This window comes from Gavialis gangeticus, unplaced genomic scaffold (genome assembly GCF_001723915.1).
Source record: "Gavialis gangeticus isolate Ggan-Ray unplaced genomic scaffold, GavGan_comp1, whole genome shotgun sequence".
In the NCBI taxonomy this organism is placed as follows: domain Eukaryota; kingdom Metazoa; phylum Chordata; order Crocodylia; family Gavialidae; genus Gavialis; species Gavialis gangeticus.
In genome coordinates, this window is record NW_017729001.1 from 28,269,232 (window position 1) to 28,284,290 (window position 15,059).

Consider the following 15,059-nt stretch of genomic DNA (forward strand, 5'->3'; position numbering starts at 1 on the left):
GTTTTGGTGGTAAGGGCTGCTAGTCGAGATCTGGGTTTTGTCCTAGGTTGTGTAACACCTCTTCTCTGCGACATCTTGGTCGAGTTGTTTTAGTCTGCTGTGCCTCAGCTCCCCATCTGTTAAATCAGAGCGATGATGCCTCCTTATTTCTTGGAGATAAAGTGTGACATAATAAAATATCTGGAATGTACTGTGATATCTTAGGGCTGAAAATATGACAGCCTTATTTTATAGAGTGTATATTTTATTGTGCCCCTGGGATCAGGAGTTGCATAGGAAGGCTGTGTCATAAAGCAGTAAGGACGCTGCAGATCTCTTTCTGCCTCCAGGTCCAAACTGGTGGCTATGATGTGACTGTCCTGTCTGACCCTATTGATGGGAGGCCAGGGTCCAATTTTGACCCTTGAGGAGAAGGACTTTGTAGGACACCAGTAATGGACCTCAGTATAACTAGAAATGAGAATCTGCAGAAAATTGCTGTTGGGGGTTGTAGAATAACAAGTTGTTCAACAAGGCTGGAGCATAATAGCCTGAAAGGCGCTTGCTGGGTTGTACAGTTATCAGTGATCTACTGCTATTGAGGTCCTTTTGGAGTAGACATTTTACAATGGAGCCCAGGTTCCCTTCCATATGAATACTGGGCACTCTTAGCTCATCCCTTGCTGAGAAGGCCTTTTAAAAGGAACAAAAAACCCAAGGAGGATTCCTGTGCTTGGGGTCCCTAAGTCAAACTGTATCTCAGAGATCCCAGGAGCAGCGTAGAGAATAAGCCATCTGCCTCCTTCCCTGGGAGTTGGATGTGATCTGCTCCTGCAGGCTCTCTGGCAATGTCTGTAGCCTCCCATCCAGGAAAGGTCTTTCAGCAGCGCCAGCACTCCCAGCTACCTAACCTTTGCTACTCCTGAGTGTGTCGCTTCTACCCCGTCTGAGTGAGGTGTAGTCATTGGCAAGGGCTTGCTGAATCATAAATGGGTCTTTGCACCCTGCCACACATCCGGGAGAAATGCTGATACAGTCTGTGAGATGATCCAGGCATGATTATGTTGAACCTCTCTCAACTTCCAGGTGCAGCAGTGATGTGTGCCAGTCCAGAAACCCACCCAAATAGGCCCCTTCCTGAGCAGTGAGTGCCTTTGACTTTCCTTTGCCTTTGAAGAGAGATGAAAAGCTCTTGTTTCTGAGCAGTGGTAGCAAAGAAACATCATTGATTTCTTCTTCTTGCCTGTGTATCATGACATGTCACCTCCCCAGCTCTGGACTGCAGGAGTGGGCTGTGAACAAGCCTGGCCTGCTGGTTGGTACAGCAGTGGCAAACTATGCAGGCTGCACTGGGAAGCAGAGGGCAGCCTGGTTAGGATGGTGGTGTGACTGCTTTTTTAATGCTCTGATTACATGAGCTCGTTGCACTGAGCTAAAACAGCACTTCTGCACCTAGAGTACAGCCTACAACGAGGAGATGTAGCAGATGCCACACTCTTTAACTGCAGGTTGCTGCTTTTTCCATTGAAGCTGGGGGTTGTAGTGACACATTCAAGGAAAACTTCTTCCAAGCTGTAAAAGCCCCGTTATTGCTAACTTAATGAAATAGTAAGTTTTATTGCAAATCCAGTGTCATAGTTTCTGGGACAAAGAGGAATTGGCATCCTGTTTAATCATTCAGCTACATATGCCCCCCGAGAACAGCTTGTGGACAGGGCGGGAGAGCAGCATAGTTGTGCTAAGAACTCTGCTCCCTCATGAGCTCAACTTGGTACGCTGGATGGCACTCAGCTCAACTCCTTCCCTTCCTGGGTGATGAGAGAGAATAGGTGCAGGAGTAGGTACAGCCGTCAGACTTTCATAACAGAGAGTGTCAGCCTCTCCTGTACTGTGGGGAATCTCACTGCACCGTAACACCTGCAGTGATCTATTCCAGGCTAAAGAAGCTATTGCTTGATGATGGTTGTGAACTTCAGCCCATTATTTGACATTTTTCCCTAAGCAAGGCAGTAGAGAAGAACTCCACCTGTCACATGCCGGTAGCACGGATCCGTTGTGGTCTGGCTTCAGGCCAGCACAAGTACACTTAATGACTGGAAAAACAGATGTACAGTGAGGCTCTGTGACTTGCTGAATGCCATACAGCAAGTCAGTGGCAGAGGTGGGAGTAGAACCCAGATCACAGTCTCGGTGCTGGGGTAGTGTCCATCCCTGCTGGGGGTGGAGACACAACACAAAAATGCCAAGTGGAAAGTTTACCTGCCCAAGGGTTTGCTTCCAGTGCGAGGCTGTCTGATTCCCCCTGGGCAGGAAAAGGTGTACTGCAACCAGTTTATCTTATCCTCAGTTGTTGTTCTGCAAAAAACCCTGGTAAATGTTCACACAGCAAATTCTGTGACTTTTTCATGCTATTGAGGTTTCTGAGCCCAACAGTTGCCATACCTGTTAGCAAAATGCAACCCGCTGGAAACAGATGCGAAAGCTGCGTTCAGCCAGCCTCGACTCATTGTGCTCCAGTGAGCGCACTTGCCTAAGCAAAGGTTTACAAGAATTCACCCCTCCCATTAGCTGGTAGGGAGATACAGTTTTTAATTTGGGGAGTGGATAGACTATCTTTAAGCTAGCCACTCAACCTGTCTTTATTAGTGGAAATGTTTTATGTAGGGGCCTTGATTTTTCTGTTGCAAAGGACTAATGGCAAATGGGGTCAGGTTTGGCCAATATTTAGATGACATTCATCAGAATTATTCATTCCATAATTGTTGTTGTGAGGTCATGTATTGTGTCCTGTGTTTATGGTGCTGTGCCAAGAGATTGATTTTAATAGAAGCCTTTAAGTAACTGGAATTCTTGCTAATCACGGTGCATCTGCTTCTCTGGGTTCCCTGTTACGAGTAATTTAATGCTATTACTTTAGCTGGAAGGGATCTATGTCACCATCTGTCCTGGAAAGCTATTGGAACATGGAGTGTCATCAGCAGAAGAGAGAGAGAGACTCCTAAAGGGATGACTGGATTTCCTGTTGTAATACAATATAAAAGCATTTACCGCGATTATGGCTTAGATGAACTTGCATATAAAGGCTGTTAGCTGCTATTTGCATTTGCTGGAAACCTTTTCTTAGATGTTTATAGAGAGATAAAATGTTAGCAATTGGTACCAACGAGTAATGAAGCTGGCAAACCATTAAAATCTTGAATTTTGTAAGGACACAAGTCCTGAAAAGCCTAAACCTTAAATGCCAGCACATCTGCAGTTCTCAGCAACCAGACTGTTAGTGGGGAAGGCTTGCCAGATACTGCTCGAGCCAGACATTTTCCTAATCAATGGTTATTTTTTAATTGTTGTTTACAGATGGGTTCCATGTTACAAACATCTCTTCAGAATATAGCAGTGTCACAACAGACATGGGCAGACCACACAGTGGGAAATCAAGTTGCTCTCATTCCCTGAACTAACCATGCAGTCGAACCTGAACTTTGCAGATAGAACTCAGGTGCACGATGCCGTTTCCTTTCTCTTGTATATGGTGGTTCATTTGTTATAAACAGTTGGACAGCTGACCAATTCACAGCTCAACCCAATCTGTTGAGTCCTTCCCAAGCCATGAGCAGGAATGTAGGCTTTCCCTGTAACCTAAGGCAGCGGTTCCTAAAGTCTAACAGGTAGCACACCACCAATTTAAAATGATACAGCCTTAAGTACCACCAGCAAATTTTTGTCATGTAAAGTAATTATAATAAATCTGTGAATGCGCACCACTGACAGGTTGTCTGCGCACCGCTGGTGGTACCCATACCACAGGTTGGGAACCGCTGATCTAAGGGAAAGTATATAAGCATGCCAAGCAGCCTCAGCTGGGTGCTCGCTTGTGTTTGCTAGTGTTGGTATTTGCCCTTGGCCTGGCTGGACTGTGCAGAACCAGACAGCAGCCTGAGCCCTGACTGAAGTGAACTCCTTCACTTCAGGTTGCAGAAGTAGTAGATTAAAACAGAGTAAGTGCCTGCATGCAGTCCCTTGCTGCAGTGCTTTTACTGCTCTTGAGCTGTCTTTGGGCTTAGCTTAGAGCCTTTTTAAGTAGTCTCCCTTCTCTCCTGTGTTCTGCACCGTAGTTTTGCAGCCAGCTTTTTGCCTTGCTGCTTGTCTCTCGTCCTCAGCACCACCCCCGAGTGCACCTGGCTCACAGGCACCAAACCTGGAATTGCAAACCGATCTAGGGGCATCCTGTACACCTGGCTGGAGACAGGGCTTGAGAATGACCGTGGTGGAGGAGGGTGTTGGCTTGCTGGCAATATTTCTTGGAGGGATCCTCCAGAGCTGAGGCAGTAGTATTGATGCTGTGGTATTTTTCTTCTGCAAAATCAGCCACGATCACAGGGCCCTAACTGGGTTACACTTGAAACACCTTGCTTCAATGCAAATGACTCTGTTACAAGGAAAAAAATGACAATTTTGCATTAGCTGTGTGTTGTGATGATTGTGATACTGTTGGGCTTTGAAGCAGGCAGGAAGTCGTCTTCGTGTCGGGTGTTTTTGGCAAACTGTTCATCACCATTTAACTGTGCTCGAGTGACTGTTCTGGCCCAGCTACATCCCTGCCAGAACTACCAGTGACCCAGGCCTGGATATGGCCCCTTGTTTGTGGAGAGTGTTGCCTTGTGTTGTAAGACAAGTGAAACCTATCTCTGGACAGTCTGAAGAGCAGGAGACTTCTTCCTGATAGAGAAATGATTGGCCCCATTTGGGACTGAATTGGAACATTTACAGAGGCTTGGAAGGTGCTAAATAAATATTTCTTTAGCAGAAACGCTTCCAGCTAGAGGCCTGGCCATTACTTCTGCCAGGGTGTTCATTTTTTATGTTGGGAGTGGAGAGACCTGTGGCAGAGGGAGCTGCTGAAGCAAGACAGCAGTTCAGACTTCTTACTGAGCTGGGTCAGTGACTTGGGATTTATTTAGGGCTTGCTAGAATCTCCCCTTAGCTTTCACTTCACTACATAAATAGAAGTCTCCAGCCCATCGGTTTTCAACCTTGTTTCATTTGTGGATCCTTAAAAATGTTTGAATGGAGGTGTTGGACCCCTTTGGAAATTTTGAATGGCAGTGTGGACCCCTCTGAATTGTAAATGTGGGCATTCATATACTTTTGACGTAAGCAAGGTTCCTGCTCGTATGTCTAGCACCGATATTTGAAATGTCAGCATTAACTATTTCATTGCTTTCAGCAGGTGCCAGAAAGGAGAGGGAGGCTTGTAGATCTGCGCACTCTGCTGTTAGCGGTGTCTGATTTGGTGCCAGAAGCAAGGGACTGGGTGACCTTTGGGAGAGGAGTTGCATTTCCACCTTCTCCCTTCCTTGTCCCCCTTCTGAGCCATGGAGTCACAAGGCTAGGGGGTGGTTTGCTTAGCACCTGTATCCTACTTAGAGTGAGTATAGTACAGGGGTCAGCAACCCCTGGCACACATGCCGAGCATGGCACGCAAGGCCATTTTGCTTGGCACACCACCACCAGCTCGAGCTCTAGGCAGCTGCTGCCTGCCACGGAAGGAGCCCAGGCTGCTCCCAGCAGGCGCTGGGAGGCTGCAGACCCTGCTGCAAGCAGACTGGGCTCTGTGGGGCGGCTGCAGCCGGGAGGCTGCAAACAGCTGCTCTGGGCTCTGGCATGTCGGCACTCCAGCACCTTCCAAGATGTGTTTTTTTTTTTTGGCACTCTCGCCAAAAAAGTTGCCTACCCCTGGAATAGTAGGACAGAGCCTGTGTCAGCCAAAAGGGTAGGTTTATGGTTGTGAGGAGCCAGCTTCTTCCCTGCAGCCATGAGGATGATTGCTTTAATGAAGTCTTGGGTGCTGGTGGTTTTTTTGTTCTTGAAGCTGGAGCTTTAGGTGTATGCCTGTCGTTCACTGTTTTTAATCCACCTGGCCTCTGAGAATGTCTGAACAGCAGCACTTGTAAGATCACAGTAGCGTCTCGATGCCCATCTTTCTGGGGTCACCTGCTCCCAGCAGTCTTCTCTGCACACGTGCAGGGAGGTCTGGACCCAATGATCTGTAAGGTCTCTTCCAGCCCCTAACAAGTATGAAACTATGAAAACCTGCACGTCACGTTTTAGCTTCTCCAATGGGTGGAGCTCCAGAGAGTTACACTCAGTTTTCCCCTCCTTTCCCACACTTCATGTAGATGACATTGTAAATGCAGCACGAAAAAAAATTAATGGGGCTGTTCTGCCATCCCGATGACTGGGTCTGAGGTGACGTGGGAGTTGGCTTTTTCTAAAAGGGCACATGCTGCTGTGGAGGATGTCTCCAAAGACAATCCATTAATGCTTCACATGCTGATCTGTTCAGTGGGAGTTTAGTCAGCTAAAGTGCAGGTGCTGGGCCTTTGAGCTCGTAACCAGAACAGCAAAAGTGGCTGGCCCACTGGATAAACCTCTTAAACATTACAAGGGAAGTGAGAAGCCATTACAAAGGCAAAAACAGAGTTACTGTGCTCAGACTCAACTTGGTTGAAGCTTTGAAATAACCTGTATGGAATTACAGTGCCATTATTGAGAACAAAGCAGAGGGATTTTTTAAAATCCATTGTAGTATCAGCTTCAAAGATAAAGCCAGGCTACTAAACAGCCAGCATTTTGGTATCCAAACAGAGTGCAACTGTCCATCCGTACATCTGTCTGTTCTCAGTCTACAGCAGCCACAGGAGGGTTGATCCTACCTAGTGCTGAAGATACTCTGCAGTCTGCACTGTTGATTTGGGTGGATGTTGAGGGTGCTTTGCCCTCCAGAGTGATAGATCTTCATCCAGCCAACAATTTGGTACTAAATTATATCCATATTTCCCCTCCTTCTGGTTGCAGTGCACTTCTGCCTTGCAATGAAATTATAGAGCTTCATAATTTGTATCAGTTGTTTAGATTAGATGCTCTACTGTTATTCTGTCTGACACATTTGCTAGTCCTGCTGGGTGCCTGCCTTTTTTCTTAGACCTTTGGATTCGCCAACTTTTTGGGTCATCAAGATTATTTAGTGTTTTCCCATAAATATTTGTACAGGGCTTGATTGCTGCTTACAAAAGGGCTGAAAGACAGGAACTTGTTCTAAGAAGAAGTATGTTTAAGGCACTGCAGGCACTTCTTCATAATTTACTTCTCTAATCTGCACTCTTGCCGGTCACAAAAAATCCCCTCTTTTATATTTAGATTTTTTTTTGCTCATGTCAGGGAGCATTAACATGTTTCAAGAGTTGCTTTGAAACCAAATAGCCTTTTTGTATTGTTTTAAATAGCTATGTTGCTTATTTTATCCTTGAACAAAGAGATTCTGATCTTTTTTGAAACTTATTAATTGCGTTTGGTTAAAGCATGTTTCCTTTCCTTTTGTTCTCCTGCCAGAAAGAAAAGGTCATTATTACAATATCGTTTTACAGTTGGTTCGTACATGAAAACCCAAGTTGTTTTCAGTTGCCAAAGCGCTATCCTTTCAAATGTTTTAGGGGTGTAGGTTGTAGCCGTGTTGATCTAAGGACATAGGCAGCCAAGGTTGTTTGGGTAAATTTGATCTCTTTTATTAGACCAACTCAAATAATTGGAAAAAATCTTCTTTGCGAGTTTTCGGGCGCAAACCCTTTGTCAGGCTGAGGAAGCATCTGCAGACCAACAGTACAAACCCCTAAAACTCCACAGTGTATGGGTCGGAAAATGTGGCATGTAGTCCTGTGATATAGCACTGAATACTTGTTGATTGATCACTCTGTCTCACTGCAAAAATGCATCAGCGTTGTTAAAACCCTGCTATCAGTACTTCAGGTAGTACAGAAGCAGTTGTGGTGCAATACCAGTTGAGATCTGGATCCAAACTTCAGCCTACTGAACAGCAAAACTATGGTTTGGCCTATTCTGAGCTGACTGTCAGGATGCTCTCCCACCACCCTCATGTCCCACCCAGACACCAAGTGGCGGGACCTGCTCGGCGAGAGCGTAGCTGGGGCACCCCAGTGGCTGAATCTGTACTCCATCCTCATCCCACGAGCCACTGGGGACCTCATCTGGTGGCTTCTCCATGGAGCCGTTGCCACGGGCGTGTATGTGGCAAGCTTCCCAGACACCCTGGTCTCCTTCCCCTTCTGCAGAAGAAGGGAAAACCTCCTCCTGAGGTTCTGGTTGAACTTCACCCCCACCCCCACCTTTTTATTTTTGAGCACCCCATCCACAGCCCCACCAAGTCCCAGGACCTCCTGGTCAACCTCCTCCTGGCCTTGGCCAACCGGGCCCTGTACATGACCAGGAAGGAGACTCTGGCTGGGAAGGTGCCCGGGAACTGTGGGGCTGCTTTCCTGTCACTTGTGTGTGCACGTTTCCAGGCAGAGCACCAGTGAGCAATGTCCGCTGGCTCCTTGGATGCCTTTGAGGACCGGTGGGTGCGGCCCGGGGGACTGCCCGGTTTCCCCCTCAGGTGCACTTATTTCCACATTTTGACCCTTTGACCCACACGACACGCCTATCCTGTTTTTGCCTTAGTTGTCCTAAGCATTTTGTTGTGTTATTCATTTGCTGGCCCCACACCATAGGCGCCACTAGTTAGTCAGGTGGGCCTTAGCGCCCAAGGCATTTGGGTAACACAAGTAGACAGGATGCTCTCCTAAGCATTGAGGGCATCCTGTGAGTCTGCAGAGTATCCCACTGCTACTCAAAACCGATGAGACATCTCATGGTATTTGATACCATCCAGTGGTCAAGGGACATCTACATCAAGCACATTATGGGCTACTACCAGCATGAAGACAGCCAGCCAAGACCACCCACAAGAAATGAGAGTGAGAGAATTGGCTGACCTCCCCCGTCGCCCATGGACATGCAGAGACTGCTAATGCTATTGAATGCCCGCCACCCCAGCAATTATACACTGCATGGTAAATCCAATGTCTAAGAATGTCTTATAACCATATAGCTCCGTGCTGATACATTTACTATACGCAGGTCTTGTTTCTCTTCTTCCCATAATGTCACGTTGAAACCTCTTAACCACTTTACTCTTGGCTATTGTAGGCTGCATGACTAACAGCATGTCTTGGATTTCATTAATGTATACCGGCTATGTGCCTATGTAGCCACTTTGTGTGGGGTCCTGTATTGTCTTTCCAACTCCACAAAGCAATGTACCAGCTATAATTTTGAGCATTTTCTCACTAACGTTTTAATTCTGTTTAAAAAAAACAACAACCTTTCTTTGCAGTTTCAGGGAAGTGTCTGGATCTAGGTTTTCTGACCTGCGTGGGTTTCCAATAGACTACCCTTCTGGCCAATGTAGGAACAAAGGATGAATAATAGCCATTTGTAATCTGTGGTTAATGGCTTATGTCGAACGGCAATTACATATGAAAACTGCTGATTCCCCTGTTTAAATACGGTGTGAGAACATAGTACGTAAAATGTGGCACATCAAAAACAATGGCTGTGTTTTCCTTTCAGAAAAAAAGCAGAGAGGAGACAAGTGGAGAAGGCAGTGGAGTGGAGATCCTGGAGAACAGACCGTATATGGATGGTCCAGGTGGCAATGGGCAGTATACACATAAAGTATATCATATTGGTATGCACATACCCAGTTGGTTCCGGTCTATCCTGCCAAAGGCAGCATTAAGGGTTGAAGAAGAGTCCTGGAATGCATATCCTTACACAAGGACAAGGTATAATTTCTGGGGATATCCCCAGACTTTTACTGTTAGCTAAAGGACTTTGTGCCACTTCATTTTGCTGTGACTGAGTTACAATGCCACCGTGTTCTTCTCTGTGAGCTTTCTTTAGAGAGAGGTCGGGCTAAGTCCAGAGATCCTCACTCAATCTTTATCTGAGCAGACTGTGGAAAGACATCAGAACTTGGCCTCTTATGTCTAAATATAAGCTCTGGTGTGCTCCAGTATGGAAAATCTGGATTGTGTTATTTGCAGCGGTCTAGCTGGGAAAAAGAAGAGAGACTGAAAGTAAAATACTTGGGATGTTCTTAGATGCACCCATGCTGAGGGCTTTGCTGTTATCTCAACAGAAGATGATTTAAAAAAACCCAACAAACAAACTCCTACTTCTAATAGAGAAAAAAAGCTTGTGGGGCCCTCTGGGGATTTTTTTCTGTCTACTGACTTGGAGAGGCATCATGGCACCCTCATGTAGGGAAATCCTGTATTTTACCACATATTGGTTATTTCATTTGGGAAGACTTCCTGGGCCACAGGTTGGTAAGTGTGGTGTTGCTGTCATGTCTCAGATCAGTCCTGATAGCTAGGTTCATCCTGGTCATACTTAGTGGAGAAATGTAAAGCTAAGGGCTTTAGATGGATGGCATTTTGGGGGTAGAATGGCCTACACAATCTGATGGAGTAGAGAACACCATCTTTGCATGCAGCATCCATGTGTAATGCCCAGACAAGGGAATCAAGAGACCCATGGTGCAGAAGCATAAGATGCCTACTGTTTCCTCTCTGATGCTTCCATGTAAAATACAACTTAGCGATACAACCCAGGGAACCTGAAATTGTGTTACATGGTGCAGCGGTCTCTCAACTGCCTTTGCTTATGATGGAAAGCAGGATGATTTATTTCTCAAATGTTCTTTCCTGCTATGACTCATCCATCAGTAGCTCAAGGGCATGTTGCTTTGACTGTGTGGGTGCCATTTCTCACTGGTTGAACAGGGGGATCTGGCCCTATCTCACTATAACATTAGTGCTGGGTGTAGTCAGTATTGGCGTAATATGAGAGATCCTCTCTGTGATCTTGGGATCTGATTCTTGCAGACAGGGCCATCCCTCGGGGAGGGGTGGGGGGGCGAATTGGGGCGACTGCCTCGGGCCCTGCGCTTTGTGGGGTCCTGTGGAGCCAGGCAGAGTGGCTGCGGTGACTTGGCACTGCTGTCACCGGCTTCACATCTGGCCACTTGCTGCTCCCCATCCCTGCCGCTGGTGATGGTGGCAGTGGCTTCTCTGCATCCAGGGAGCATGGGATCAGGGTGGGCCCCACACAAGCTGATTTGCCCCAGGCCCCGCACATTGCTCCGGTCGGCTCTGCTTGCAGAGCGTTTCCATATAAGCTGTGCTCCCAAGCCATGCTCTTGCCTTAAAAAAAAAACAAAAAACAAAAAACTACACAGCTCAGAATCACTGGCTCCTTTTTTTGTATATACAGATTGCATCTTAAGCACATTGAAAGTAAAGCATGAGAAAGAGAGCAAGCCTGGATTCACAGCCAGTTTTTACATGTCTGTTATGACAGCACTTCACTGCTCATTAAGTCTAGAAGGTTTTCGTCTAAAAAAGCCACTTAACTCTTCTCTTTCAGGTACACGTGTCCTTTTGTGGAGAAGTTCTCAATTGATATTGAAACATACTACAAAGCGGATCCAGGAGAGCATTTCAATGTGTTCAACCTTTCTCCTGCAGAAAAAAGACAGACAACTCTTGGTGAATATCACTTTTCCACCCCTCTTTTGTATTCTTCTATCTTGCCTTTCAATTGCTAGATGGAAGATAAATGCTCATTTTTCTCAGCAGACGAAGCATTGTCCAGCGGTTACAACAAAGAACTAGTAACTGGGAGGTCTGGGCCTATTGTGGCCTTCAGTAGATCACTTGTGGTTTCTAGGCAGATGAGTTATCCTGTCTGTAAAGTGGGACAACACTTCCCTAACTCATATGGATGCTGTGAGGATTAAAGCTTCCAATGATCTTTGAGATACCAGAACGTGAAAGCTCCTGAAGCTGTCATTTTTTTATCTTTTTTTTTTTTAACAGCATACAAGCTTTGTCGGCAAGAAGCTTGTTTCTGCCTAGACTTCCCGGATCTTTTCCACTTTCCCCTCTGTGTCATTTCTGTGCTGAATTCCTGTTTGCAGCCGCCTTAGCAGATCAGGGTAATGAGCCTTATAAACTTTCTAAAAAGAAATTGGCAAGTGTTATCCTGGCTCCGTTCGCTTTTCCTAATGGCCAGTCCCCTTAGCATTTGCAGTAGACCCGTTGCGTGGGAGTGAGTGTCAGCTATTGTAGTTGCACCATATTATAGCATTACTTGCTTATGAAACTGCTGAGATTCTCAGGTATTGATTTGAGTCGTGCTTGGCTTCCTTTAGGAGCCGTGTAATTAGTGATGATCGGTGTCCATGAGCTATGAAGGCGGCCACCTAGTGGCTGCTTCACCTTTTTCTTCTTAACCACTCCTGAAATGCTGTACATCGATGGACCAAGATAGATGCCAAGATGCAATTTTACTTTAATTTCTGTAGGCTTGAATGTCTATATTTTCAACCAGGATTAGCGTGTTCTTGTCACCAAACGCCAAACCTGCCTTCCGAGCCTTTTGTGAAGTAGATTGACTCATTCTTAAATAGGCTTGAGTCATGTTTCCTCATACAGAACTTATCAAATGACCTGCCATTTCTCAGGAAATAATGAAGATGCCACACTTTCAAACTGAGGTTTAGATGTCTCTACCATTGTTTTCAGGTTCATTTGCAGGCCTTTTAGGATATGTTCATTAGTTCTGCAAGGCTTGTTTTCCCCTCCCCCTTCATTGCTAAAGTGTATATTGGATAATTTTTAGACTTAAAAGGCAGAAAATTTAGATTGCATAGTCTCTACAGTATGACACCAAAAAAATGAGGAGTTATTAGTAAGCTCACACCCGGGGCATGGTATTCAATAGCTACTGTGTGTTCTATGATATTGTTAGAAAAGGACAGTTGTATTAAAGCCTCTGAAGTTAGGCAGTGCTTTACAGCATTTTGGGTGGCATTAGCGGATATGAAGATCAGAATGTATAAGAGCTCTTTGCAGCTGAAAAGATATAATAGATCTAAAGGATAGCCTCCCTGGGCCAAAATATCAACTAGGGGTAAAGCTTCTATTTACTTAAAACTACATGTGCAAGTTCCTTTGGCAAAGTCATCACCCCGATGTAGACAAATATAAATATAATTAAATATCTGTTGTTTAAGGGTAAATTAAAAAAAAAGCTAAATTGTTTTAATATTTCTGGTAATCACCAAAGGAAAAAAAAAACCTTTAAACATGGTGGCTTATATTCCTTCAGGGGAAAAAATAAACTTTTTTTTTAATGTCTCGTGTTCCTTGCCTTTAGATCCTATTGATATTGTTAAAGACCCTATCCCTACACATGAATACAAGGCGGAAGAGGATCCCAAGCTTTATAAATCTCTGAAGACGAGAAGAGGGCCACTCTCGGAAGACTGGATTGAGGAGTACACGAACAACCCTGGGAAATATCCAATCATGTGTGCATATAAACTCTGTAAAGTAGAGTTCCGATACTGGGGGATGCAGTCCAAAATTGAGAGGTTCATCCACGACGTTGGTAAGGATTTCCAGTCTTATTTTCCATCCTATTTCTGTCAGAATTTTCAAGTTATTTCTTAGCATTTCTCAGTTGGAGAGTGGCATCTATCACAGGAAGTAAGCAGTGTGTATCCAGTCTTCTTTATATGCAGAGGGGCTTAAGCAGACACTTGAAAACTCAACTCAGTGCTGAGCACACAATATTGTTGACATAATGCGAGTCTCTCCTTTTTGGCATATCAGAAATCTGATCCTGCCAGTGCCAAGCAGAATAACTGTGGGATTGCTCACTGTAGTCAGCATTGTCCTGTTGTTTGCAGTCATACTGTGCACAGTTCTTAGCCATGTTTGGCCACAGTTGCGTTCTGGGAATTGTTTCCAACCCAGTGTAGGCCGAGCCTTAAATCCTCCTCCTCCTCTTCAGAAGAAGGAACGCATCTGTCACGGATTCAGCATTCAGCAAGTGCTTTTCAAGGACTGGTGCATTTTCTTCTATTGGGCCAAATCCTGCTGCCCCAGTATCAAAGAATTGGTCCTCTCTGAGTTCCTTGGAAAAGATTCAGTAAAGGGAAGGATTTGCCACTCCCAAGGCAGGAGACTTGGTTGGTGTCTCTGCATAGTTACAACTTTGCAGCCCTTCATGCTGCAGTACTTAAAGCTGTCTACCTTCCTGTGCCCACATCTGAATGTGGATCAATGACTATTCTCAGCTCTAGTAAAGGCGCCACTTTGATTAATGAACACATTGTTAGGTCAGTGCTTCTAGAGAAGGCAGGCTGCTATTTGTGTTAGGCAGCATCCACTTAGTTATGTCTCCAAGTGAGGCAATAGTAGAAGGGTGGGTAATAATTTGTGCTTTGTCTTTGCAGAAAATCCATTTACAGTTTCTGAGCCTTGCCACAATAGGCAGGACATGTGACCTATCTGAAAATAAATGTCATGTTTACTTAAAACACTGCAGCCTGCCTAGTGCCCTTCCCAAAAGTCCAGACCTTAGAGCCATGTTACTTAGGCAGGGAAGAAGGTGCTGTCCTCTAACAGGCATGTTCAGCAGCGTAGAAATGTTGCGCCCTTTAGATTCATCATCATTAAAGACTAATGGTATTGATGCATATTAAATGGAGTGAGTGGCCATAGATTGCACTGCTAATTAACTGGCTGGCACAACCCCACCTTTTTTTGCCTAAATGATGTTTTCCTAATGTTTCTAGTCACTTCAGGTGCCACATTAAAACTGTCTTAGCACTGGAACGACGTGTTTCTGTGTTAGTCTGGCACTCTTTTCTGAGTTCTTTTCATTAGACAATTGTAAAGCTAATGCAAAAACCCTACTGCTCCCACTACTGAGCCATTCCAGTTGGATCTTATTTAAAATGACATTTGCATGGGAGCTGTTTTTCCCCTGGGTTTGCCTGCTAACCCTACAACAGGGTATGCCCCAAAGGGAACAGGGGAGATGAACGTAACCTGCTTTTTTCTTCCAGCAACCAAACTTAGCATTTAGGGTCTTCACTAGCTAATGTAGAGTTCACTAGTTAAAATTGCTAAATTTTAACGCATTGAAGAGCTGACCTTTAGAAGATGTGGAAGCTTGGTTCAGTTAGGTGAACACCCCCCGAGTTGTGTGCTTATGTGAACTAGCAAGTTTTTTTTTTGAGTGTGCAGAACCTTTGGAAATGAAAAAGGTGTGCCCAGGCCTTCAGAAAATGTCTTTATTTTAGTCACTTTCAAAAACTAATTCCTTTC

General features: G+C 45.2%; 1 protein-coding gene across 8 annotated transcripts in view; it reads left to right on the plus strand.

Moving 5' to 3' along the window:
* PITPNM2 (phosphatidylinositol transfer protein membrane associated 2) overlaps positions 1 to 15,059 on the plus strand; it is a 219,128-nt gene that overhangs the window by 125,133 nt on the left and 78,936 nt on the right. For all 8 annotated transcript variants that reach the window (XM_019507150.1, XM_019507151.1, XM_019507154.1 and 5 more), the window contains 3 exons: positions 9,445 to 9,659; positions 11,305 to 11,426; positions 13,099 to 13,332. In XM_019507150.1, the coding sequence (XP_019362695.1) occupies positions 9,445 to 9,659; positions 11,305 to 11,426; positions 13,099 to 13,332 (571 nt within the window). The remainder of the gene's footprint in view (positions 1 to 9,444; positions 9,660 to 11,304; positions 11,427 to 13,098; positions 13,333 to 15,059) is intronic.